This window comes from Coccinella septempunctata, chromosome 1, assembly GCF_907165205.1.
Source record: "Coccinella septempunctata chromosome 1, icCocSept1.1, whole genome shotgun sequence".
Taxonomy (NCBI): domain Eukaryota; kingdom Metazoa; phylum Arthropoda; class Insecta; order Coleoptera; family Coccinellidae; genus Coccinella; species Coccinella septempunctata.
The window spans coordinates 47117178-47143929 of NC_058189.1; the positions used below are offsets into that span (position 1 = coordinate 47117178).

The 26752-nt window shown below is 34.0% G+C and overlaps 1 protein-coding gene across 2 annotated transcripts in view; it reads left to right on the forward strand.

The window, feature by feature from the left end:
• Positions 1-26752, forward strand: part of LOC123322780 (proton-coupled amino acid transporter-like protein pathetic) — a 61279-nt gene that overhangs the window by 23857 nt on the left and 10670 nt on the right. The window contains exon 1 of one of the 2 annotated variants that reach the window (XM_044910797.1): positions 5375-5554. The exons of the other annotated variant lie outside the window; for it this stretch is intronic. Within the exon in view, the coding sequence (XP_044766732.1) occupies positions 5507-5554 (48 nt within the window). The 5' untranslated portion in view covers positions 5375-5506. Of the gene's footprint in view, positions 1-5374; positions 5555-26752 lie in introns of those variants that run through there. 2 annotated transcript variants of the gene reach the window in all.

A 26752-nucleotide genomic window follows, 5' to 3' on the forward strand; every position in this document is an offset into this window, starting at 1 on the left:
TATCAAATTCTTATTCTTTGTCGTTAAAAATATATTTCGTATATGGACTAATTCGAAAACGAAAGAAATCTGATTCAACTCAATGAAATAATTCAGTTTGGAAATGGAATTTTAACAGGTGAAATAAAATAAGCTAGAAGAGTATCGAGCGAAGTCTACATTCATTGGTTTTTTGCCGTTTGTTGAAAAATCGGACAAAATATTGGCTTGACTGACACCTACAACATCGAAATTTTAATAATGATTGGCTACAGAAATAGGACAAGAAAACAAAATGATTTTCAATCTAAATCAATGAAAGAAATGCTTTTCGCATGTTCGAAGGAATCATTATTGAATCAGCTAGTAACTTTTTCAGTAAAAGTGCATTTCCATACGCTATATAGGTTAATGTCAGGAATGTTTACAACAAAGATTAATATAATCTCTGTATTTACATATTTTAATTTTGGGAACATTATTCAAGGAAAGAATTACGTTCAGTTACAGAACCTCAACCTTTGAGTTTTCATAGCCTACATGACGTCGAATTTTTTTTAATGCACGTTAGAAGTCAGCGCCAACACTTTCTTCTTTTGAAAAAATTTTAATGCCAGTATTTAGAACCGACTTTATTTCAATTTCTTCTGTCGAAATTACTTCAATACCGTTTTTGAACTTAATACAGATTATACGATTTTCACAAAATGAGTTTTTAAACCACGACACGTGTTTCCTTTCACAATAGCATCTTCAGGTTCACCCACCTGAAAAACATGTCGTGGTTTAAAACTCATTTTATGAAAACCGTCTAATCTGTTTTGAGTTCAATTATAGATCTTCATCACGTATCGGCCATATCAATTCAATCATTTTTAGTTTCCGAGTGATTCACTATTGTGAATCAACCAACACTTTCCCAAGAACAAAATCATCCATGGGATTTGAGAAACTAATAGCTACATGCTCAAGAATCCTATGGTTATAGAGTGCAAACAGAAATTAGATTAACTGTTCATGAAAAATCAAGATAATAAATATATAGCAGTGCATATAAGGCTGAAAAGAAAAAGTGAGACAAAACCTTGAACTGAGGACAGAGCACTACAGAAATAAAATATATATTATCATCTTACAATAAGAATAAAACGATGTGTAACATTTCCAACAAGATAAAGGGCGAAAAAACAATTTAAAGAATACATGTCAAATGCCTGGGTCTCCTGAAAATATTGCAAGTACCTACAACAATTTTATAATAGACCAGATCTCAAATACGTACATCAACCACCAACAACTTCAGATTTACATCTGTACATGTAATATAAAGATTAGTTGCTCAATGTACCTGAAACCATTCACTGCAGCAGAAATATTAAAACTGTCGAAGCAACAAGATCAATATTAGAGATTAGAGATTAATTTCTTACCAATATTGTCAAAAGTTATCTATGAACCAAAGATTAGATCTTTGCTATGAACAATGGGCTTTTTAAAACGAAAGAGACGAGATAACGGGCGGAATAAATTTATTTCGAAAAAATGCTCGGACACAACCCCTAAATTTTCAATGAGGAAGAGTGGGTAAATTTCACCTCCTTTAGAAGGTGTTGTTGGTTTTTTCTTCATTTGATTCATTAATTCTTGAAATATTGACATTTGAATTTGAAACAACTATGGTATTGTCGTCAAGCAAGCTGTCTGAATCAAGCGAATTTATTCATTTATTTTGTAGATTTGATGAAACTCCATAACTGCCATAATACACCAGACATCAAAATAATGTTCATTTATCTCATCAACAATGAAAAATAAGGAAATAATTTCAATTCTTTCTGCCAAAGAATAAACCATTTTCACCTTAATTGTTAAAGAAAGTAAGAACTAATAATAATTATTTCGTTGTCTAATGTTGACAATTAACGGTTACCATCGTAACCACAGAATGAATTAGTCAAATAATTGATGATTTCACATAGCATGGTTAGCGGAATGACTGGTACTGTACGAAATTCAAAATTGAGTATCTCGAAAACGAATGAATTAAATGAGAAAAAAATTGATACGCTGAATTCAGCATAAAAAGACATTTCAAATGAGGTATCACTCACCCTATCTTTCCTATTCAAAATTTAGGGGTTGGTGTTCTAACACCAAGCGATATAGTTGTGAATTTGTGTTTAAAAGTGATCGACGTGTATGAGCACTTTTTCGAAATAAATTTATTCCGCCCGTTATCTCGTCTGTTTCGTTTTTGAAAAGCCCATGTCATGTGGCATGACATATTCTAAACAATTCATTTAAGTTTGGGATATTTTCGGTCCAGCTTAAATTATTTATCAGTTATAATACCCATATTTAAATCAGGCGATCCTGAGAATATGGAAAATTACAGAAGTGTCCTAAGCAGCTTACATAGTTTGTCTATGGCAGCTTATCCAAGATGTTTGAGCTTGTAATGGTATTCTTGCATATTTTGAGACCTCAGGCGCGTTCAGTGCCTCACAACATGCCAACCTGCGTGGAAGATCAACTCAAACAGCAATTTTTCAGTTCACGAAAAACAGGAAAGATATGGAATCAATCGAAATACACTGAAATAGCTTTTATTATATTTATCTGATAGATTGATAGACTGTGAAGAGTTAAGATAACTTTTCAGAGTGGCTGCTAAGTGAATTTGGGTGTACCCCAAGGAAGTATTAGGGTATTACTATTCCTAATAATGATAAATGATCTTGACGATGTATCTGACAAGGTGGCAGGCGTAGAGCTGAAAAATTTTGCTGATGATATTAACTTCTATGCTGTTGACATCAATAACACAAAAATCAAATGTTATACGCATCAGCCGAGGAATGATTCGCGCAAAATGGCTTGAGAATCAATGAGAAGAAAACTAATATATATAATTATATTTCTGGCTGGTAAAATCAAGAAAAAACCGTCAGAGAATTCAAAATAGCTGGAGATACAATATTCTTGGGAATAATAATTGACGAGTTTCTGAAATGGTCAACACATTGAATATTTACTCTACAAACTTAATCAGGTATGCTGTGCTTTCAGTGTAGTAAGCAATTATGCAGAAGGAAATGTGAAGAAAATCTCATATTATACAAACTATGAATCAATACTTAATTAGATATGGAATGTATGGGGTATTATTTCATATGTGCAGTATGTCTTTGTTATTCAAAAACGTGTTATTTGACTGCTACTAAATATGAATCATGTCATAGCTCTGCCGAGCACTGAAAAAAAGTGCTTCGAGCACTAAGCACCGATTTTTCACAAGAGGCTCGAGATTACTAAGCACTTTGTGGAACTAATTCGATTTTGCGAGCACTAAGCACTTTTCTGAGAAACTGATGTATTTTTAGAATATGTAGGTATATATGTAAAAGCGGCGCTTCTACTCCTTCGGAGAATTGCATAGCCAAGTTTTTGATGAAGCATAAAGTAAGCGAAAACGTTCAAAATTTTTAATTTTATTAGGCCATTAATTAGAACCTAATTCGTTCTTTTGCAGTAAGTTTCATATCATTAGTAATTTTTGACTTATTCCCGATTTTATTTATTTTATAAATCTCTCCATCTATAAAAACCATTGCGTACTCACTACTCCGGCATACATTTTAAACAAGTTCCCTTTGAAGCGGCTACCTCAAAGCGAGCGCAATTTTGTCGTAAATAACATGTGTCAAGATTGTGGCAATTTTTATTCAATAGAGAGAAAGCCGACAAGTGTTTTTATAAGTTCGCAGGTGGTCATCTATTCAAATGCGCTATTTTTTCCTATCGATTCAATAAGTTGCCCAGCAATCTAAAAATAATATAAAATTATTCAGGTACCAAACCAAAAAGTTCACAAACAATTCAAAATTAAATATTCATTGTCTGATTATTTTGTACATAACATATGTAATGCGACACTATTTAATTTGATGTCTTCCTGTATGGTCTCCTATATGGAAAGCATATTTGAAATGAAGATTCTATCTATCTATTGTTTTCAATTAAGCGTTGAAGGCGAATCGTTTTAAAATTGTCATCTGTTCTTTACGCCGATAATGTGTAAATAATGTTCCGGTTTGTTCCTTCGGTATGAGATCCAAATCATTAGTTGTATTTGAGTTATTCACGAATTTCTACATGGTACACATCTTGTCATCTCTTGACACCGTTGGGAGCGGCTTCTTCAGAGCAAACGCAATTTTTATATGTCGTAAATCAGATGTGTCAAGATTGCGGCAGTTTTTATTCAATTCGACTTGCAAGTCTTTAAAACTTAATCGTCCATTATGGAAGTAATCCCAGGTTGTAAAAGTAGGTATTAGACTTCTGGATTTATACCAAATATTTTAGTGAATAGTTGCGCAAAAAGTATTCAATCAATTGCCTTTGTGTGCGCCCTCGAACCGCTTGCAATCAAACTGTTGCGCAACTGAAAAGTTGCATGTCTGCGGCAGGCCTAACATTCGAATGTATTTTTTGGCTTCACCAATTCTCAGTTTGAGTTGCCAAGCTTCTTGACGCTTGACCAAGCTTCTTAAATGCCCAGCGATTTCTATGGTTACAGTCATATTCGCGTTAGTCTGGCTGCCACCAGAGGGGGTATCGTGTTCTTTGATAAGATAATCAAATGCGCCATTTTTCCTACCTTTTCTCCAGATTTGAATATTGAAGGAAGGAAATTAGGTTTTCACAAAACGAATTTGTGTCATGCCTTTTATACAACTACTGTAACCATCAGATTAAAAGTCCGATCGAAATGCAGATATAATATATGCATTTCATATTATATACAGTGTGATTCTTCGTTTCGACGAGATTTTCGAAGGGCTTATATAGTGCTTAGGCATCCCCAGAAGTACCTACTCGAGAGCACTTCAGTGCTTGGGGGCACATCCAGTATTCTATTTTGATGAAGTATCATAATTATATAGCTTTCATAGCTGGTTCTTTATTAACCAAACTATCATACATTCTGATTTTCTTCAAATTGCTATGAGCTCTGATTTTCCGAAAAGTATGTAAGTTTCTTGTTTTTATTAATTTGGTTGAAAAACCAAATTTTTTCGCATATTCGCTAATCATAAACCTAGATATCTACGTCTACGATAACTATTCCTTCGAATATTCGATCGCTGGTCCTTCCTCGTATCTATTTTTAGCGCATAATTCAGCTATTCCGATATGACCGCCTGAACATACAATCACAAAGCATATTTGCCATAGAACATGATATAATATAAGCCATTAGCAAGAAGCGGATTCGTAAAGCCATGGATGAATTTCGTTTTGAACCACAATTTCAACAGGTGATGGGGGCGAATGAGCATGCGTTAAAACTATCCCCCACCGATTTCCCATGTTCGCATGCCACAGACTTGCGTTACTCCACCGCTATTTGCTATTTCATTCTCATTCTACGTCATAGAGTAGGAACAGTAATATTAGCTTTAAGTCAATTTTTTTTTATACACAATTCGTACGTGAAGTGAAGTGATATTATTCTTTAAAAATGTCTCATAAAAATCAAGCAACGGTCCCTCTACATGGAGCTTTCAAGGTAAGGAAATTTTTGAATTGAAAACATGCGGCGCCGAAACTGCATAAATTAATTAATGCCAACGTAACAGTACGAAATATTTCGGTTAGAAATAGAACATCATTTGCGGAATTCGTTTTCGCCTCTATACGATTTCAGGATGATCGTGCTGGAACGCATTCCTGGACTTATAATTAACCTCCTGAAATATCACTTGTATCGCATTAATTTTGCGAAAGTGTCATCTTTTTATGATACGAATATCAGCACTAAGTCAAAAACATAAACATAAATATTATTGTTTCAGCAGTTCCATTCAAAATTTGCCCATTCAAGCTTTTCGGCTCGGTGCAATAAGAATCGTTTATCCGGTTTGTAATGGAAAAGTACCAGCATTCTGCTACCCGTTATCGTTTCAGCTGCGGTTTACATACCTCTCTCCTATCGGAGTGGTTGTTGTAAATCAGTTTTCACACCATCGATCATGATGGGAATTCACGGAATCACTTCCTCATATTGACTTTTGCGAAATTTTGCCGATACGTAATGACCTTTATGGAAATTCAATTTCTTGAATCGCTTTTACCAGTTCCGAACCTTTCTTTTCCAGTTTTATCATTGAGTATTTTTATACTAAGATTACTTAGTTATACTGAATGGTTTGATTCATTCGAGAATAAAAAAAAAAATTTCTGATGATTCTTTGTGGAAGTCGTATATCCAGAATTGATACTACAATTTTCATTTTTGCGTCGATAATCGACAAATCTTTTCTAGTATTGCGTCATGTCTCAAGTAAATACACGGTGGTTTTTCAAATACTAATTATGCGTAAATATTACGACATGTAATGAATCGATTGGGATCAAATTCTTTGAAATGATAAATGGGTATCATCGTAATAAAAATAAAATCATAAAAATAAATCATGCCTTCTCATACTCTATCAATGAATAGGAAGAAGAGTTATTCTGGGGTTAGTCTATGAAATTAGTATATTCCGTCCATTTGTGAAATACGCAATAATCCTATTTGACAGACACCTTTTCGACAAAAGCCTTGTTTACCTCCTTTCAATGAGGCCCTCTTGAAGTTCAGGCATTCTTTTGTTTACTCCACTGTATAGAATTTCATGGCAGAAACCGCATAGTAGCTGAAACTAAGATTTATGGTTCTGAAGAAAATAACAGTTTTTAGACGACATCTGCAACAAAATTTCGAGTTCAATGTCCCACTGAAATTTGCCAAGTTCGCTTAGACGTAAACTGAAGAAGATTAATTTGCAAGTCCTGCACACCTGCAACATTCTTTTCGAGATTTAGAAAGCGCTTGTTCTAATTTTAAGTTTCATCTATCAGGAATACACATGTTTGATGTTTTGCCTTTTCTATATCATCATCGTTTCATGAAAATTCGTCCTAGCGAAGATATTGCTGGTTGTGTAACTGAAAGGTACCTAGTCCGTTACGTACATGATCCTGCCATACTAGCGCAAGATTCTAGAATTTTCCATTCGCTGTACTCATCTTGCTGTGGGTGCCGCCGATGAACATAATTATAGCCTTTCTCGTACAGCCATTATAATTCAATACATAGAGCTTTAGAAGAAACTGACACAGAATTGTTCCGATGAATAACTAAACTCCAAACAGTTAGTTGATGATTTTATAGTTTTCAGTGCAGATGCAGTAAATTTTGGGGAGTTTTGAGCATTTTATAAAAATTTTCAATACCTAGTCTTGAACCCCTCCATGGATTTTTATGAAAATCTCAAAGGAGAATAGGACTAATATTCACTCATAATGACTTGTTGATAGTTATGTAGAATACCCTGTATATAACATTTTCTAGAACTGAAAATTTTTCCCAAGATTACACTAAATACTCTTTCAAACAAACCTATTTTGCCATTTTGAAGTTTCCTACTACATTACCTAAAATAGTTTAAAATATTCTCGAACTTCAGAAGAAGGCTTCGAATGATATAAATTCTCATTTTCAAATCATTCATCTTTGAGACTTGTATTTTCGAATAATTGAAACAAAGATGGTAGCATAATCCAAGATTTTAACGAAAACAAAATGAAGCTAAAAGCTCGAACAAACACCAAACATTGAAGTTGAAATATTGTAAAATGGAATTGAGGCATGAAAATGCAACATGTAATGAACTAAAAAAAAAGCAACGAAAATGATAATTTGTTCTCCACAATACCTATGCATTCGGGTAAAATAACATTTATGAAAGGGTATTTAGTCTGAAAAAAAAGTTCATTCCTTGAAAAATTGATGAGGGAATAAAATATATAATATTCTCAGAACGGTCAAAAACTATAAAGAATAAGTAAGTCATTATGAACGATGCTTATTTTTCGAAAAGGCCTTAAAAGGATATGCTGCCTGAAAATTTTTGATGAAATACACACAACATCCTGTATCACTCGAATATAGTTGGGACATATTTCGAAAACTTATTCAGACTACCCAAAATGTTCTGCATCTGCATTAAAAGTGTACAGTCAATTGGGAACACCCTATATGTAGGTATCTGTTCGACGTCATTAGTGAGAAATATGACTGTATATTCATATCGTTTTTCAAGTAATTTTTTTCTGGGGCTTTTTCTCATTCATATACTCTCTATTTCGATTCAAAAAAGGTATGATGACTTGAAAATTAATGCCGGGATCAGGGCATTTTATTGATTTCAGTTTGAGCAATAATTAAAATGTATGCAGGGAAATCCTCGGGGAAAACAAGCAAGCAACAAATCATATCATACATATCTATTAGAGTAAATCGAGATAATAACTATAATCTATTATAGAATCCCATTTCGTGAATTTGATACTTAAGGTTCATGACATTTATGGCCTCAATAATTAAGGGGATTGGTAATGGTGAAACTATACGTTATGATAAAATTGATAACTGTGTAGATATTTCATTTTGTTGAAACATACAGAGTGTTTCAGTATAGGTAGAACCACAGCCGTCTATAGACGGTCTATTTCTCTAGAAGGCTGGGGTAGAACACTGCAAAAAAGTTGGACCAGTAACAAATTTTCGTAAGAGCAACCATACTTACCCAACTCCACTGAATTTTTTTTTATGTTTAAATAAATCAGCATAAGAATTATACTATCGTTTTAGATTTCCAATATTTAAGTAATTATTTTTCATTGAACTTCCAAAACAATCTCATACAAAATTTCATCACTGTCGACATGCCCTTAAAAAATGTGTATTTTCAGTATCCTGTTTAAGGACTAAGTATAAAGTGTTCTAACCATGCTAGCAACTGCTGCACTTTTCGGAACAGCCTGTAAAAAAATAATTATGATAATAGCCAATACACTTCTGTCATTATTAAGTCTGTAATTGTATTAAGTCTGATACAATTCAGCCATTCCTGAATAGTCTGCCCTATAGTATAGTATTATTTCAGTACAAGAACTGATAAATCGTTCACAAAATTCTCAGGGTTTTTCAACCCTTACAATTTCTGAACAACTCAATTAATGTTGTTCGACTATTGCCTGTGTGAATATCTTGTACCTATATGAAAAAAAAATCCCATTTTTCGCATAATATAAAACAGTAGCTAATTTGAAATTCAATTCAATGACTGGTACTCATTAACCTCGAATAACTTTATTGCGTTTTCTGATGCGACGATTGTTAGTCTTGGTACATTAAAAGCGGCTCTTTGACAAAAGTATTAAAAAATATAACCGAAGGATGCACTAAATTAATAATAATTTACTGTAGTCTAAATGCAAAAAGATCTTGTAGTGGAAATATATTCTGGCATGATATACTATCACCACGAATTTCCGTCGTAAAGATATCGCATTCTGTGATAAGGTACGTGAGTAGATACCGCAACGCATTCGGATATACTTTCGCATAACTAAAACCAGCCAGGTTGTTGGAATATCCACCAAAAATAAACAACGCCGGGTAGATAAATCAGTATTTTCATGAATAAATACATGGCTTACGAAATTCCAATCAACAAATATTCTACGGAATCAGGATAGGGATCGGAGGTAGATTAAATTTTATAATGATTAGCTTATGCATCAAACATATTCACAGAAATTCGCTTGTCCCGTCTAGCTATGTGGGATGAGTGAGAAAGATAGTTTCAGGTGTATCTCTATTCGAAAAATACCTCTGCTAAATTTCATTCGTTCATCTTGGTCATGCTCTGAAAAAATCCACAACCAAGTCTTCATCCTTGAAACAAAGGGCGGATCCAGGATTTTTTTCTTGGGGGGGCACAACGGGCAGACGAGCAAAAAAATCAACAGTATATGTGAGAAATGAACTTCACTTTTATTTTTGAGAGTTCAAGTATGTATAGAAAGATCCGTCCGTCTGGGGGGGGCACGTGCCCCCGTGCCCCCCCCTAAATCCGCCCTTGCTTGAAACAACGAAGAGTTTCCAGATATACCTCCATGCATGAAAGCTTTTCGTCTTATTTCTAGGTTCTGAACCTATATCCAAATTTATTCTCGTTAGTTCTGGGACATCCTGTATAATCAGGTACTTCCCTGGGAAGGATAGCAAGTTTGATATCATTTTGTTCTCTGTAGAGGTAGATTATCCTGGGATGTGTGCTGAATTTTCTATTTATCTTCAACCTGGTAGCAACTTACAGCAACATTCATCCCAAGCGTTGTGGTCTAATAAAAGCAGTTCAGCCCTTTTATTGGGGAATTTGGCTTTTTCATCTCTCATAGTGAGCATGTATCCGAAATGACATAAGTTCATCGATCTCTTCTTGTTAGCTTGTTATTGTCAGATTCAGTTTTTTTCTTAAGTCGTGAGTCTATAAGTGTCCTCAATCCACCGGACTATTTGTGTCGACTCAAATAGTTCTTTTATCATACTCTCTCGATGTGTAGATATTTACATGCCCTTTCACATACATGAAGCGTTGAAAGAGATGGTTTTCAATATTAATTTCTGATTTTTTATACTTACCTATCTAGATTAGCTCCCCTTAGTTCCAATCATCTGATATTCGTAATGCGGGCTTATTGCTTGCATGCCTATAATCTATAAATATACTTCATGAGCAGCGACGAAGCCTTATTCATCCAGATCTGAGTACTTTTTGCTCATGAGGAACTCACATCCATTGGATACAAGAGTTTCAAATGTCCTCTCACCAGGTTTCTATGTTGAAGTCGGAAGTGGCACTAAATCACGACTGTTCCGATTGCTACATGATGGTCAGTGTCGCCCTTTATTCTAAACGGTCAGGGGTGGATTCCTTTTCAGAATGCTAAGCCTCAGATAAATATCCACAATTTTCTTTTCAAAAGGAAGTGTGAGGAGGACCGAGTGGTATAGGATGTGATCGTCGCTCTGTTTTTGGCAAAAACATAACCCTTGCTTCTTCTCACTGTAAGGGAGTCTAGGCAGTTGAATAGGATTTTTCTAGATTCTACAGAATATACAGATTACATCTCCTCAATCTTCAGGGGGAAAATAATAATAGGTACTCACTTCTCATTGGAAGGCAAGCATTTGAACTTTTATAATAACGGGGCTAACAAAGCATTTAAAAGAATGAAGAGAGCAATCACCATCAAATAACGAGAGCTTCAATATTTTGGACACATCATGAGAAACAGCAAATAGCATTTATTATTATTACTGATATTGGAAGGCAAAGTGGAAAGAAAGGGGGATCATGCAGTAAGAGACAATGGTTTTATGTTTTATCATATTTCGATCCACCTTTTTAGGGACGGTGGTAACGAACCAAAACCTGCCATAATGATTGCCAACATCCGGAATGGATAAAACGCACCCCAAGAAGAAGTAAAAACCAACAAAACTACATAATTTTGTTCATAGTTTAATTAAGGATTTTCATCAAGTATTTGCCACATCAATTCAATATTTAATTCTACAGGGGGTAGCAGGATTAATGGAAATAAATTCGGATATATAGGTTCAGTACCTCAAAATAAGACGAAAAGTGCCTATGGAGTCATGCGCGGAAACGCTCCGTTGACGATTTGATTATGGATTGTTTCAGAGGGACAGAGATAAATCAATGAAATTTTGCAGTGGTATTTTTCAAAAAGATATGTACCTAAAACTAAATTTTTCACCGATTCCTCATAGCTTCAGAGGGGTGACATCGGAAACCTTTTTTTATTTCCCACCATAACTTTTCATTCAGGCCCTTCCAAAAATATGTATTGAAATGACTATTCTTTCTGGAAACTTTATTGCCTTTTAACTGTGTTCATAAAAAAATATATTCGATACTTTGGTCCGTTGTTGAAGATCACATTAGCTCATTTCTCATTTAAAAAATTTTTGGCATAATTGGTCCATAAATCAAACATTCGAAATTACAAATGGTCGTCCCTAAGCAACCAGAGAAGATTATGGCGGCTTTTGGTTGGTTGTTCAAAAACAGAGAAAAAGATAGGTATATTTTATTTTTTACGGAAATACTATAATTTTCACGCTCAGAACTCAGAAAAGAATAATGAACTGAAATTGTCTTTTCAATGCATAATTTTAAATGATGATATTCAAACCTGTGAGAAGTTATAATATATGTAGTATGAAAAATCAAGAAGGTTTGTCGATTGCACCCCTTGCTATGAGGGATAAGTGAGAAAGTTAGTTCCAGGTGCATCTCTATTCGAAAAATACCTCTGCAAAATTTCATCGCTTTAAAAAACGTAAAACTCTTCAACATTCATTTATTTTGAGGTTCTGAACTTATATCCAAATATATTCTCGTTAGTCCTGGGACACCTTGTATAATTAGGTACTTCCCTGGAAGTGATAGGAAATATTTAGGTAGATTTAAAATTCCATTATTGAACTATCTGCGCAACCCTTGTATAATTATACAGTGTGGGTAAAAAGTAAGCTATAATATTAAAAATCTTTGATATTCACTATTTGATAGGAAAATGCTCGAACAGGTCCATTTTATTTCAAATTGAGTGCCTAATTTTAATGTATAATTAAGCAGTTTGTCACTCTTCCTCTACAAGAGGTACCAGAAATGGCTAGACATTTTGTTGCGGAGTATGATTTGATCATTAATGAGGTTTTCTATCAACTCCCTATAATGATACGGATGATAGGGTTAAATGTATTGAATTCGAATCTTAACACTTTCAGGGCTTCTGAGTTCAATGATATACACATTAGGATTCATTGATGTTTTTGAATTGTTATGGAAAGCATGCCTTATTCTTGGGGTAGTAATTGATTAATTATCCGAAATGAACCTCCGAAAAATGAAAATAAATTAACACGATACGATCTTTCATCAATTATTATCCTACGAAAAAGGAGTGTTTTTGAAAACACTACATAATCATCAATCACACCTAAAGTGAATGTTACTGATATACACAAAAGAGTAATTCGAATTTGATAGGATTAACCATTTCATTTCTTTTCAACCTCATCAATGAGCGAATCATGTTCAGCAGTAACAGGTCTATCCATTTCTGGCACAAAACCTTAAGGTAGGGACCTTAAGGTTTGTGGAGATTGTTACATAGGGATTTAACAATCTCTATAATACTAACCTCCATCCCCTGTAAAGAGATTGCATGACTAATTATAGTATTTTCCTACCGAAGATATGGGTATTGTTAGCTACTTTTCTCTCACTCAATATTTCTAACACACTCGTCCTCCATGGATGGGGTTTATTCACGAAGTGATACCAATGCTGTACTGGAAATTTAGAAACTTTTAATTTAATTGGAAGTAGAATTCTCATGGCTATTGCAGCTCCAGGATATGAGTCTACAATTTACAGCTCATCTGACGAAAAGAGTCGATTACACATTCAGGCTGTGTTCCCCAAGTACATATAATCAGTCAGGTGTGTCATGTCTGCATTGAATATAAATCAAATATTTTAATCGTACCTATAATATAGTTCCATCAAAATGAGGAAAAGATAATGCCAGTTGCATACTCGGTCGGTCTTAACAAAGCTAGATTAGGAAATTAAATCCAAAAGAAACTCAACATCAAAATGGAACATAATTTCCGAAAGTTTCAACGGGATCTTGTAGCTGCCAGAATCTTATAGTTTATTTTTGATATAAGCTCGACAGTTTCCATATAATTTCAAAATATACAGAAGTCCAGAGATCTGAGTTGAAAATCAAATATTCGTGCTCTACTTACGAGATATACTATTTATATAACAAGGTTCTCTACTCTGTTCTTTTATTGACAGTAGATATTCTAATCTGTTATACAAATTTTTCACCCTGGATTCTTGAAAACCTGTTCCAAAGAAAATAATAGAAATTTATCACATGCATACAATTATTTCCATTATAAAGCTAGATAGGAATTTCGAATAATTATTATATGTAGGTACTATCGTTTTTATTACTTGTAGAGAGGCGAAGTTCGCATCCCTGATGTTGAGCAATGTTCCAAATGCTCATTAAAACTCTTACCAGTTAAATTACTGGGTTATGTCCAGCAGGCCATCTTTATATTGAAGATATCTGGATTTCAACATGGATATAGCGACGTGGACGTAGTATGACGAACCTTGATTTACTGATTTATTATCTCTGACAATTTTCACCGGACATTAATGAATAATCATAATAAACGTCATTTGAAACATGCCAATGAAAAAGAAACATCATAAAAGGAATCGTTTCTTGTATAGCAGTATTGTTGAGACGAAATTTATGTCCACGCACGAAGATTTTTAGAATGACAGGAGACAGGAGATAATTATAACTAGTCGAAATTATGTGATACGTTTATTGTTGGCATTTAAGCTTGAAGCATTTATTGTATGAGTATCACAATGCGTGTCGGTTAAGTGAGTAATTGGCTGATATTTAATAGATCTGGCATCGACCCTCTCCATACATAGAAACGAAAAATTCATATTGGATCCTTATATATTTAGCTCTAATAGTAATGCTCTGGAATAGACCACCGTACCTAAACGTACAAGCAGATATGTTGCACATTTTAAGTGTGTAGAAATGTAGATTCCTAAAGAACCTAATGAGAAAATTCATCCATTCGTCGTTCTGAACTTCTGTGAGTGAGGAAATTTCCTAAGAATTTTCAGGTTGAATGTTGGGGGACAAAACAAATCTTGCTTATGTCGCAAAACCGACATGGGCGATAAACATGTTTTATCCTATCCCCGTATCGATCATTATCATTTCAATTCTGTGGATTTCCGCTGAGTAGGATATATAGGTAGGATTTTTAACAAACGTTGTTTCCACCAAAACGACAAACCTTTAAATTTCCTTGCTAATCTTCGCTCGATACCATGCTACTCTCCGTACTTTTTTTATTTGAATCCTTTATTTCACAAAAAATGATGAACAAATACCGCTTGACATTCGATCTTTAATAATCTACCTGGATTATTTCATTGCGTTGAATCAGATTCCTTCATTTTCGTTCTTTTCAATGACAAGAAATAAGAATTTATTATTCGGTACGCATGTGCAATTTGATATATTGATGACTAGAATCGATTGAGTGGTGCGGAAGTTACCACAAAAACACTGAATATGGTAGTACCATTAGGAGGCAGATATCTACGCTGTTGGGTATCACAGCAAATAGTTATCCTAAAAAGTGCGGGCTAGACACTTTTCGCAAGAGTTAGGAACAATATATTTTTTAAGAGCGCTTGAAATATATAAATATCCATTTCACGAAACAGAGCAAATTTGATTTGATTAATAATTCATATATAATGAGAGTCGTTACCAGGGTCATCATCGTTGGCGTTCCATGCATAGAGACATGGCAGAATTTAATTTATTGTTTAACATTTGCTTGCGGGAAAACCCCCTGCTGTTTCTTTCCCGCACTGTTTTTGAAAGTGACTCTTTGCAAGATTTTTGAATCGGGATTCATAGACTACATATTTTATTAATTCACTGTTTTCATCGAAGCTGTTTGTCCAACATAACACCCACCAGATATTTTACTGTCTGCTGAGTGTATCAAAAGTGATCACCAACCACCAATGACGTAAAAGTGGGACAAAACACGACACAGTTGCTGAAAGGAACAAAAACCGTTTTGTTTATATTCAAAGTCAAAATTTCAGATCGTAGGTATTCTGATATTTTCTTGAAGTCTCCGCTACCATCTTCAATTCTTACCATGTCTGCCCCTAGAAACACCACAGTATCATCCGTAACTGAAATTATACTTCACTTCGTCGAAAATCCTACCAAGGAATTCTTGTACTTACATCAAAAACCTTGGGTACCTTGGGGAACCCAGTAGAAACAACAATGAAAGAGCTCAACGAATTCTCAATAAGAACGCACTAGCTTCTTGCAGACCAATCCAGTGTTATTCCGACAAAATGAGATGCCTTATCACAGGAGATTGCACTCCCGTCCTTTCTTCAAAGAGAGATTTACAAGGTACACTGATGACATCACTATATTCGAAGCAATATGCCAGGTTATTAGAGATATTTTAAGCAATCCAGGTGCTTTCTGTTACTTCCACTGACCTATCATTTCCAAAATCTCTGCTTCATTGGTCAACTCGAATATTAATTTTGAACTTTTCTTCAAGTTAGGTACTTCTCTGGCGTTTGTTGCTCTGTTTTTCAATTCCTCCACAAGCATGGGTCCAATAGACGTAAAATGACTGGTTAGAAGCTTCAGCCACTTGCTCTCAGAAATTCGAAACAGATGTAGTCTCTGTATGAGTCAAACTAAACAATGATGTTATCATTAACACTTTACGATATTTCATAGCTCAGAATATTTATGTTCGTCCTTTAAGTTCATTGAGATCTTTTTCTAAATTTAGACATGTTTGTCTCACTTTCGAGAAATATCAGACGTTTCAATATTAGATTAACATATTAATAATTGAATCGATGTGGCCAATTCTTCATGAAAATCCATTTATTGAACTAAAAACAGATGATTTCACTAACGTGAACTGTTTAACCACGACAGGCATTTCGCTATCGCAGTAGCATCTTCAGGTAAACTTTACTATTCACCATTTTACGCGTGTCGTGGAGGAGCAACTTATTCTAATGAAAATAATTTAATTCTGTATTTAGTTAAATTGACATTTCACGTTCTTTGAATTACAATCTCGTTCTGCATCCCATTTCCTTGGAAATGTATAAAAGAGTATTTCGCAGATGAAACAATTCGAAAATCGTATTCTATTATTCGAGAGCCAATTTCAGTTCTCTGGAAAGGAATCAAATAGAGTGGTTTCCAAAAGTTCCGGATATTAGTATCGTGAAGATTGGCAGAGTGAACCCAAAACATGAGGAAAAAACGAGGACTCTCTCAGGACAACGGGTAAACATTTTTCCGATTTTCCTTTACAGTTTGACCGATTAAGTAGGTACCCAGTATCTCGTCTACGAAAGAATGGTTTAGGTCTTGTGAATAAACTCATAAAGGAACTATAGTGTTTTGTAAGATAATTAAGCGGAGTTCAACAAAGCAATTCATTGAAGAGAATACAATCCACGGAGAATAGGGGCGAGAGTCCTCAGCATTATATCTTGGACGTCTAGTTTTTCTGAAAGGGTTTTTCAGCAGACGATATTCTCATTTGAATGAAAGGAAGTCGCTGAGTGTGTAGAATTCGCGAGTTGTTGAACTAACCATTATATTGATCAAGGCCAAACGATTATAAAACGAGGAATGGTCTTACTCATGTTACGCATCAATCGTCGACTTAATTTCAAACTGTTCGATTCGCTGTGTATCGATTTCAATTATTACGAACGGTGAATTAGCATCAATCAAAACATGAGGAATTGTCGAATTAACAGATTATCACAGCCACACTGTTCATTCACTAAATGAAACTTTGGAAATTGAGTTGATCGGGATAAAATGAATTATTGTATATTGAGATTCACTGAAGTACCTACCTTCTTCAGAAGCAAAAAATTATTCTGAATATAGGCGTTTCTGCTCTACAAGTATCAACTACCGGTTGAGCTACAGTGTGTACAAAAATTGAGCTGTACCTCCTGTCAAAACAAAAAGGGTCATCTTCGAAAACACCCAAAGATCCAAATATGGGCATATTCAGGGAAAGGCTAAAAAACCTAGAAATTATAGAAACACTGGCTCAATATTTCAGAAGGATCTTCCTATTTTGAATACAGAAACTTCAATGTTCCTCGAATCTGTGAATGGCATATGCACATATGCCATATATACTCCATTCACTTTTATTTTAGCAGTCGGTTGGCCATGGAAATTTGACACATTTCACTCTGTATAGTACGAAAATGTGGGGTTATGACGGTTGTCAAAACATTTTTGGGTTTTAAATCAACGCTGTGTTGCCCGTTCTACTTAAAAGTTTCAGTTACTACGTATTTTATCACAATGTCGAATCTCTTCGGAAAAAATGTGACGAACATAATTGAAGTCTATACAAACTGATTGAAGGCATACCAAATCCAGTTATTTGCATGGAAAATACAAGAGATCAGTGTAATATGATATGCACTAGCTTTAGGAGAGTTAATGTTAATCTTCTTTGGCTAAAGTTTGAATACGTTGTAGATTTGAAAAATATAAACCCGAAGATGAAATGCATATGATGCAGTGGTTGAGAATGGGTATCTCCCGAAGGAATTAACAGATAATTACGAGAATGTTAAATTTTACAACAAAAATCATCTTGCATCAATATAAGTAAAAGGAATTAAAGGAAGTGCCGAGTCAAGAGGAACCTTTGAAGAAAATTTCACATGAATAAGCAATTATCAGTACAACTGGCGCGTATTTGTGGCTGTTCATCTTTATACATTGATATAATAATAATAATTAGTTATTTATTGGTACCTCAACACATTTACAATGTATAGGACAAGTCAAATGAAAAATAGAAAAATCAATTTTCGGGAACTTATTCTACGATGACATTGATCAAAAATCCTGTAGTAAACTTTTCGCATTAATTCACTCAAACATAAAATTCTCAAATGCCACCACTTTTTTGGTTCTCCCAATAGAAGGAAATTTTTTCTCATCCTCTTCATTCACAATCTTTCTGATTGTGGAAATATTTGGCTGAAATATAAGTCGTTTAGATTCAGATGAAACATATTATATATAAATTCTATTACATTGAATATGTTCGCTACCGTCTGACGTATTGTGGATTTTAGAATATCAGGGTATAACTATTTGAATCAGCGGACCTGAATTCTAAATAGCACTTCCCGAAACCCTGTTTTTTTTTCATTCACTTTCGGTATTTTCGTAATAAAAATTGATATTAGGTGTGGCAACGGCGTTATGACATTAACGACATTTTATGAGTGCCAACCTTACTCCGTTCTAGTTACGAAAACTCGAGAAAATTATTTCATGGCCAACCGACTGCTAAAATAAATGTGAATGCAGTATATGTATATGAGTATATGAATTTGAATAACATTCAAACTTCCATGATTTAAAAAGCGATCGTGCAGGAAAAAAATAATGATTTGAAACTATCTTCTCTAGATGAAATCAAAATGTTATTGGCTAATTACCCATAATTGAGAGAAGTGGGTTTCCTTGGACTTGTAGTATATTTCATTGTCGAGCGGAAGTGAAAACATGGTGTACGTTGCAATTTCTTCCGAATGATAGAGAGTCGATTTAAAATAGCATAGTAATGGCTTGGTTTGAGAGATTTGTCTTTTGAAGGAAGGAAATCAACTTCAGAAACCGGTCAAGTGCGATTGGAACTGTTTGGTTTCTGTTCATGATTAATTGCAAACTTACAACAATACATTATCATCGAGAAGTCAATGAGAAATAATTGTAACAAACCACATATATACCCTTGACATGTAAGAATTGCAGTATCAGTTCGACAATGATACAGCTCTTGCAGTTTTGATGCCTCATGCCAAATGAGTTTTGAAATTAAGTCCTGCATAAATTTTTTTCTTATTTGCAATTACATAAATAAGTGCTGAGTAATGTGAAATCACATGTGCTGATCCTACTTTTACTTTTGTGTCAACTAAGATGAATAATGTAATTTTCAGTTGGTTGTTCGAAATATTTAGGATGCTTGTAGACTGAAAAATAAAAACTAGATATAGGAAAAAATATGCCTGGGTATCTGCGTGAAAGTTCGAATTATCTTCACTGTCCTTCAAGATAAGATATTCTTTTATGTATCATACCTTTATTATCACTTCGAAAAAATATCAATTATTCAAAAGTATAAATATTTAAAACTTACAGAAGCCACTACTCCAAATAATACTGATTATTCTCTTAGGTTGAATTGATTACATTTAAATTCAGCTGAATCCAAAAGTTCCTGGAATAACACCTGGCCATTAGAAGATATCTTGAAAGAACAATAAAACTTTTGTTTTTATTCCCTGTGATTCGGGGGCTTCTATCATTATTATCGTTTGTTGCAATATGCTGTTATCATCTGCTCCTTCCATTATTTTTAGAATTCTTAGAATATTCATTGTTCTCCAGCAAATGAATATTCCATTCGACGTACTCTTATTTTCGATTAGTTTGAAGACACGAATAAAAAAATTTATGCAAATAACCATAGAAACTCGAAGACAGAGTTCAGATTTATTTGCATGAAATGAATTGTTTTCTACCAGTCCATACAAACATTCGTAAAAGCAATTCGAGCACAAAGGGTATATTTCTACCTGACTCTGTTTGGGTTTCTCGCATAAAACTTCATATTATCCTTAGCACGTATAGTCCCTCCACCCTTGAATATTCAATATTTACCTACTGTTAATTGGAAATTGGTCAATTATGACACAATTATAATAAATGCGGGAGACTTCAGGACTTGATACCTCGAGGGGGTTACTTCAAATTGGTGCCTATATTTCCTAAATTTTCAGTAATATCGAAGGACATGTGTAACATTCTACAGTCATTTTTATGTAGAATTCAGTGGCGTAGTCGAAGATTTTTTTCACTTAACCACTTCAGTCATATAATGGTTACTTTTATTTTTAAATATAAACCCTATGTTTCTTTACATATTCCACTGCCATATTTTTTCTGGTTAAGTAAAAATATATAATTTATATGGTGTCTCAAATTGTTCTGCCACTAAAAAACTCAAACTTGTACCTAATAATATTGTAATCTAGGAATCTGAATCTCATTCAATCCCTAAAATAAAAAAAACAAAAACTAATTCGGTCAAATAGGCAGGTAATTTTCATTGATAATATGATAATGCGTATAGAGCATTCCACTTTTTTTATAAGGTTATGGAACACTTTGAAAGTCAGTTACATTCCGGATATTCGAATAGATTCTCGGAAAATGAGGAAATAACGACAATTTCGATATAACCATTTCACGTTTACTTACAGTGTAGTCTTTATTTCAGCAGGTGTTTCAAACATTGAACTCCATAAATTATAATTAAATTATACCTAAGTTACAGGGTCATTTTGAAATTATTGCCTTTTTGGGGATACTGTGTATCTCGAGAACCTCTTGTGATATTTTAAAGATGAAAACTGAATTTGATAGATATTTTTATGTAGAATTCATTGGCGTACACTACAAATTTTTCTAAGCTATCGTTTTCGAGTTATAACTCAAATTTATAATTTTTTTAATGCGACGTCCTATATTTTATTTCACCATTAAATTTAAAAGTACAAAATTCCTACCTTGATTCTTCGTCTCTGATGATCTACAATGGCGTTAACTCCGTTTTTTTTATTTTTATCTAATAATAATTAAAATGTTTCACAAGTGGAAATACTTTGAAATATTCTGGAACAGGGAAGGTTGCTGACTTCTGTCAATAATTTTAATAATTGTCGAACCACCTTTGAGTGACTTCAATGTATGAAATTCAATTTTAATGATCAAAACTATTTTTAGATGCCACGTAATTCAATGATGAAATGAAATATAAGGAGTCCCTCTAAAAAAACTTGTTTGTTTGAGTTAAAACTCGAGAACGGTAGTCCAGAAAAAAGTTTTAGTGTACGCCAATGAATTCTACGTGAAGATATCTATCAAAGACAGTTTTCACCTTGAAAATATCATAAGAGGTTTTCGAGATACGCACAGTATCCCTGAAAATGCAATAATTTCAAAATGACCCCTGTAACTTCCAAAGTTCAACATATATCAAAAAACTGAAAGCACCTTTGCTTTTGGCATGAAAAATTATTCCATGAATTTTTAACTTAAAATTTTATATCTCCAAGGGTTGCAGAAATATCTACTCTCTAGAATATACCATTTTTTCATTCTCGCTTGGTTTCCTATTCATTCAGTTATGAAAGAAACGTGAAGAATACTTGAAAATCAATATAATATATATGTAACCCATTTCCCATCCGAATCCAAATAGCCATTATACATGTGACATATGAAATTGGCCGACCGTCAAAAACAATACATTTCTCCCGGTTATTGGCTGATTTCGACCCACTTGAGCGTCATTTTATTGACAAGTGTTAATTCCTATACCGCCATTAGCCAAGTCTGATGAACACCAAGGACAGTGCTGTATTTAAACATTTCGAGTCCAATCGATTAGTCCAAGGGGCAACAGTCCGGTTCTTTCTGGTTCGCCCGTGTACTACAAAAACTTGTAGACGCTAGACAGTGTCGGCTCGGCTTTTACTACCTGAATTCAACAAAATCCAGGCAGGCAGTACCGGTTTCAACAACAGCTGCGACACTGGCGTTGTATTATATATAGCTTACGAAACGTTTTTATACTGTGAACATGTATACGGTCTTAATGGTCCATTGTTGATATTTATGAACCAGTTCAATACACTTGTGAGTCGCGACTAGTTTTTCGAACAAGTTGCGAATAGCTAGAATTCAGATATTAGAATTTGAGATATCAATATTTTAATCAACAAAATAGGTACTAATTATTAGTAACTCGAATGAATTATGTGTTTTTCGAACTCTGTAGAATTCAAACGGCAAAGCTTGAATATATTTTTTTTATCAAATCGCCGGAAATGGACGGGCAACGATTTTGCGGCGCTGAATTATTTAGTACTGAAAATCCTTGAATTTATCGTGTGAATTTCAAATGCACCCATAAACTTTCTCGAATTATACATAATTTGACGTTGAGACGTATGGCCTTGGACCTTGTATGAATTCCAAAAAATCTGATTATGCCAGCCACTTTTTTTGTGGCAGAAAGCAAATTGGTGAAAATCTATGCTCGAATTCACGATGTTGTTTTAGATACCAACGCATGGAATATTTGATCCCGACCTATGTTATTTATTTATTTTCCTTTCAGAATCAAGGTTGGAAAATTACTTGATGTAACAAGCTCTCGTCACGTTCATTTTTGTATTTATTAGTAATTACCGAGAAGAATCAGAGCAAAAAAAAAATAACCTTAACTGGAAGAACGATGACCTCTAATGAAAAATTCACACACAGTGTCTTCGATTCCATATAAATTGTTATTAAATTTTTCATATCATTGTTTTCCAATATTTGAATAATTGGGACTAATCTCCCTCTGAATGAATTGCCTATATCATTTCGTTTTTGAGATTGGGTAATATAAATGACGACTGTTTCTGACAAGCTGATTACGAAATCATAAACTGTTGTAGATGTAATAGGTATTAAGGGCCCGAAAGTATGAGATATCAATTTATTACATAAGAATATTTGAAGATTCGCCCACCCTTCATTGGGTTATTAAATGCGCCTCAGTTTCAAATAATTTTTTCAATTTAAAGTAAATTCATGTTCCATATTGGTTTAGGTGTTTGCGTCCTACAAGTTGAGAATTTAGTTGTTGGAAATTTACATGGAATTTTTGTGGTTTCATTACAACATCATTATTTTACCCATAAGTAATTATCGGCTCCTCGCACTGGCAAAAATTTTGCAAAAAAAGGCAACCATCTTCGGGCATTACATTGAAATAATGAAGAATGATTAATCTGAATGTGAACGATTGGCTTTAAAGCTCTAATATTCAATATTCGTCGTTCTGCTTAATATGTTTCTCCTCATACTTTCAATATTATTGTAAGAAATTTGTGAATACTGTGAATGAAGGCATTTTATAGGCATTAACACTTAATTTCAGTAAAAGTATGAAAAAGCTCGGTTGTGTACTCAGAATTTGATAATTGAAAGAAGTATTCATTTATCCATACATGAGAAACTGTTGTGACATTTTCAAGTTCATAAAGCCTAATTTTTATGATAACGATATGAACACTTTTTGCGGGACAATGTTTTTTTGTATTTTACACACATAGAATTCCATTGTTTAGAATACCTAACCTGAGCAAAGCATAAAATGAATAATATTCCATACATAACCTAAAGTTTCCGATAATTGAATATTCCCTAGGTATTGTATAGAATGCTGTTGGATAACATAACATGCATAAATGCATAGGTTACGAAGTCAGTTTGCAACTAACTTATTGCTCCAAAACTGCAGGCACATGTAAAATCTCAATCAAACACTTCGGTCGATAAAGACGAAGAAAATATTTACTTGTGTGAATATGAGTACGTAGTATAGTATTTTGTATGAGGTGTGCATGTTGGAGTATTTCCGCAAATATATCTTGGCTCCAAAATTTGGCACCTTTTCATGTTATTGTTTATGTTTTTCATTTCGATGCAATATTTTATTCTGAACACTGACCTAAATTAATAGGACAAGCCTTAAGTTGAATTTCAGTAACGCTTTGATTTCACTTTTGATTAATTGACTTATTGGTTACGAAGGAAAAATCGATGATTTCTTATCAATACTTTTATCTAAATTATAAGCATTTTGTTTCTAATTCTAAGGAATCGTGGAATTCTTACGCCTGTTGATTCGATTAGTTCTTGAAATGAAACAGTATTCGGATCATTAGTAGGAGTTCGAACTGGATTCGCAATAAAAAAAGTATATAGTAGAATCAACTTGAATTTATTGACTGGAATGAATTGTTTTCGAAGCAATTCGAACAATTCCAATAAGGTTCATTCCCAGTAATTGTCATTAAGCTCTCTCGTTGTTCTTTCATTTTGAAAGAATATTCAATAAGCTGTGTATAAATATTTGATTTTGTTTCGATAATGATGCATTTCCATATATTTCAGTCTATTTCTAATGATAAATTTGTGTACTCAAAATATATAATGTTCTATTGAACGAGCATATTTATTAGGATGACTCTCATTCACGTTCTTATCCAAGTGAATAATAGCCATAATATGCTTTTAGAATTAATATGGCCAAGATTGTTGCAAGATTCCTTCGTACATCTCTCATTTTTTTTTCAATAATATGTCTCCATACACTTCAAATTTTTGCTCGTTCATTCCTTAGGCGTATGAAAACAATTAACTTCGTCCAAAATTTTTCCAATCACCTCATTGGATTCTTGTGATCTAACTCAATGAAAAAACTGCTTTTAGCACTTTAATCATTAGGGGAGAATTCCTTTGAATTGGACGGCCCATGAACCGGACGCTATAGTTTTCTACTACACTCGATAGTAATTTAGCATCCTTTACGTAAATCCCATTTTCGCAATATCGATCGAGATCTCTTGGAAAATGGCTGACCCTCTGGCTTGCGCCTTTTTGCGAAAATGGGATTTACGTAAAGGATGGTAAATAACTATCGAGTGTAGTAGAAAACTATAGCGTCCGGTTCATGGGCCGTCCAATTCAAAGGAACTCTCCCCTACTGTAACTGAAAGGTGCCTCCATACAAAATTACAATGTATAGGTTGGTGCCACCAATATTTTCATTTTAGGAGCAAGTGATTTCAGGAAGGAATTAACGTACACTCACAGAACATCAACCTTCAAAATTCCACAATCATTCCCTGTTGAGTTACCATAGATGTCTCTCTATGACTGTGATTGTGAAGATAAGTTTTTGGTGGAGCAGTGAATAACAGCTCATAATTCACAAGGGATTTGTGAATCTCAATGATCACCTCACACAATTTATTCATTTCACTCTTTCCCGACGCTTCTAGACTTCTAGAGGTTGTTTTGAGATATGTTTTTTGAAACAAAGATTCTATTCGAATTTCGCACTAAATTTGATCAAACTAATCCCACTAGTTCCGCTGTTATTTGAGGAGTTGTGGAACCTGTTTCAAATTTTTGGTCGTCCACGATATATCCAATCGAGAGGCGTGGAAAATTCATAGCAATGATTTAAGACGTCACAACAAGTTTATTGGACGTAAAGTTCGAACACTCGATATTAGTGACCATTTACTGAGAGTGTTTCTCGATAACTTCAATATCGAAATCAATATTTCAATAGAAATAGTTATAATTCTCATCTGAGGTTTATGGACAATATTTCGCTCGTCAACGGTGATCAATTTCTAATATTCAGCGTGGGATTGGAACTATAATTAGCGGAGGATATGTTTTCCTGTTTCTACAGGAGACGTCTGTGGATACATTAACGGTACACAATTCATTCGAAATTGCAAATGCGATGTTGGGATTTAGGATGAGATCGTACAATCAATCATTTTTTTGTCTCTTTTCTCGCATACAGGTTTGGATTTAATTTTTTTTTGAGGGGCTGAAAAATAATGAGCAGAACTGTGGAGGACTGTGTAATTGTAGATGTGCTTCGCGTAATTTTTTAACACCTCATGTTGCTGCATATTTTGTCTGTTGTTTACAAATTTCCAGGAAGGCTGTTAAGTCTATTCCAACCCTGTTGAGAAAACAACGCATACTCGATTTTTCATATCACACATATAGTTTCCTCATCTTCTTAAATCCATAAACCATTCTATTGCCGGAATAGGAAATATTAGATTTCAGTTGTAATCGGTGTGCTGGTTAAATTGCATTGCACCGGATATGTCAGTAATTGAACATTATAACATAAATCGAACTTAGTACCTTAACATAATCAACGACTAGAGGAGATCGCAAAGATGCAACCAAATTGTAATGATACATACAGAGTGTCCCTGCATTAATGGGTATAAATTCGAATATAGGTTCAGTGCCTCGGAATAAGATGAAAAGTTCCCGAAAACGTCTAATTGAAGAGTTACGTTGCTTAAAAGATGACGACTTGGTTATGGATTTATTCCATTTTTTCAGAGAGGCAGAGATAAACAAATGACGTGAGAGTGGTATTTTTCAGATAGAGATGCATTTAGAGTTCTATAGAACTCAATTTTTC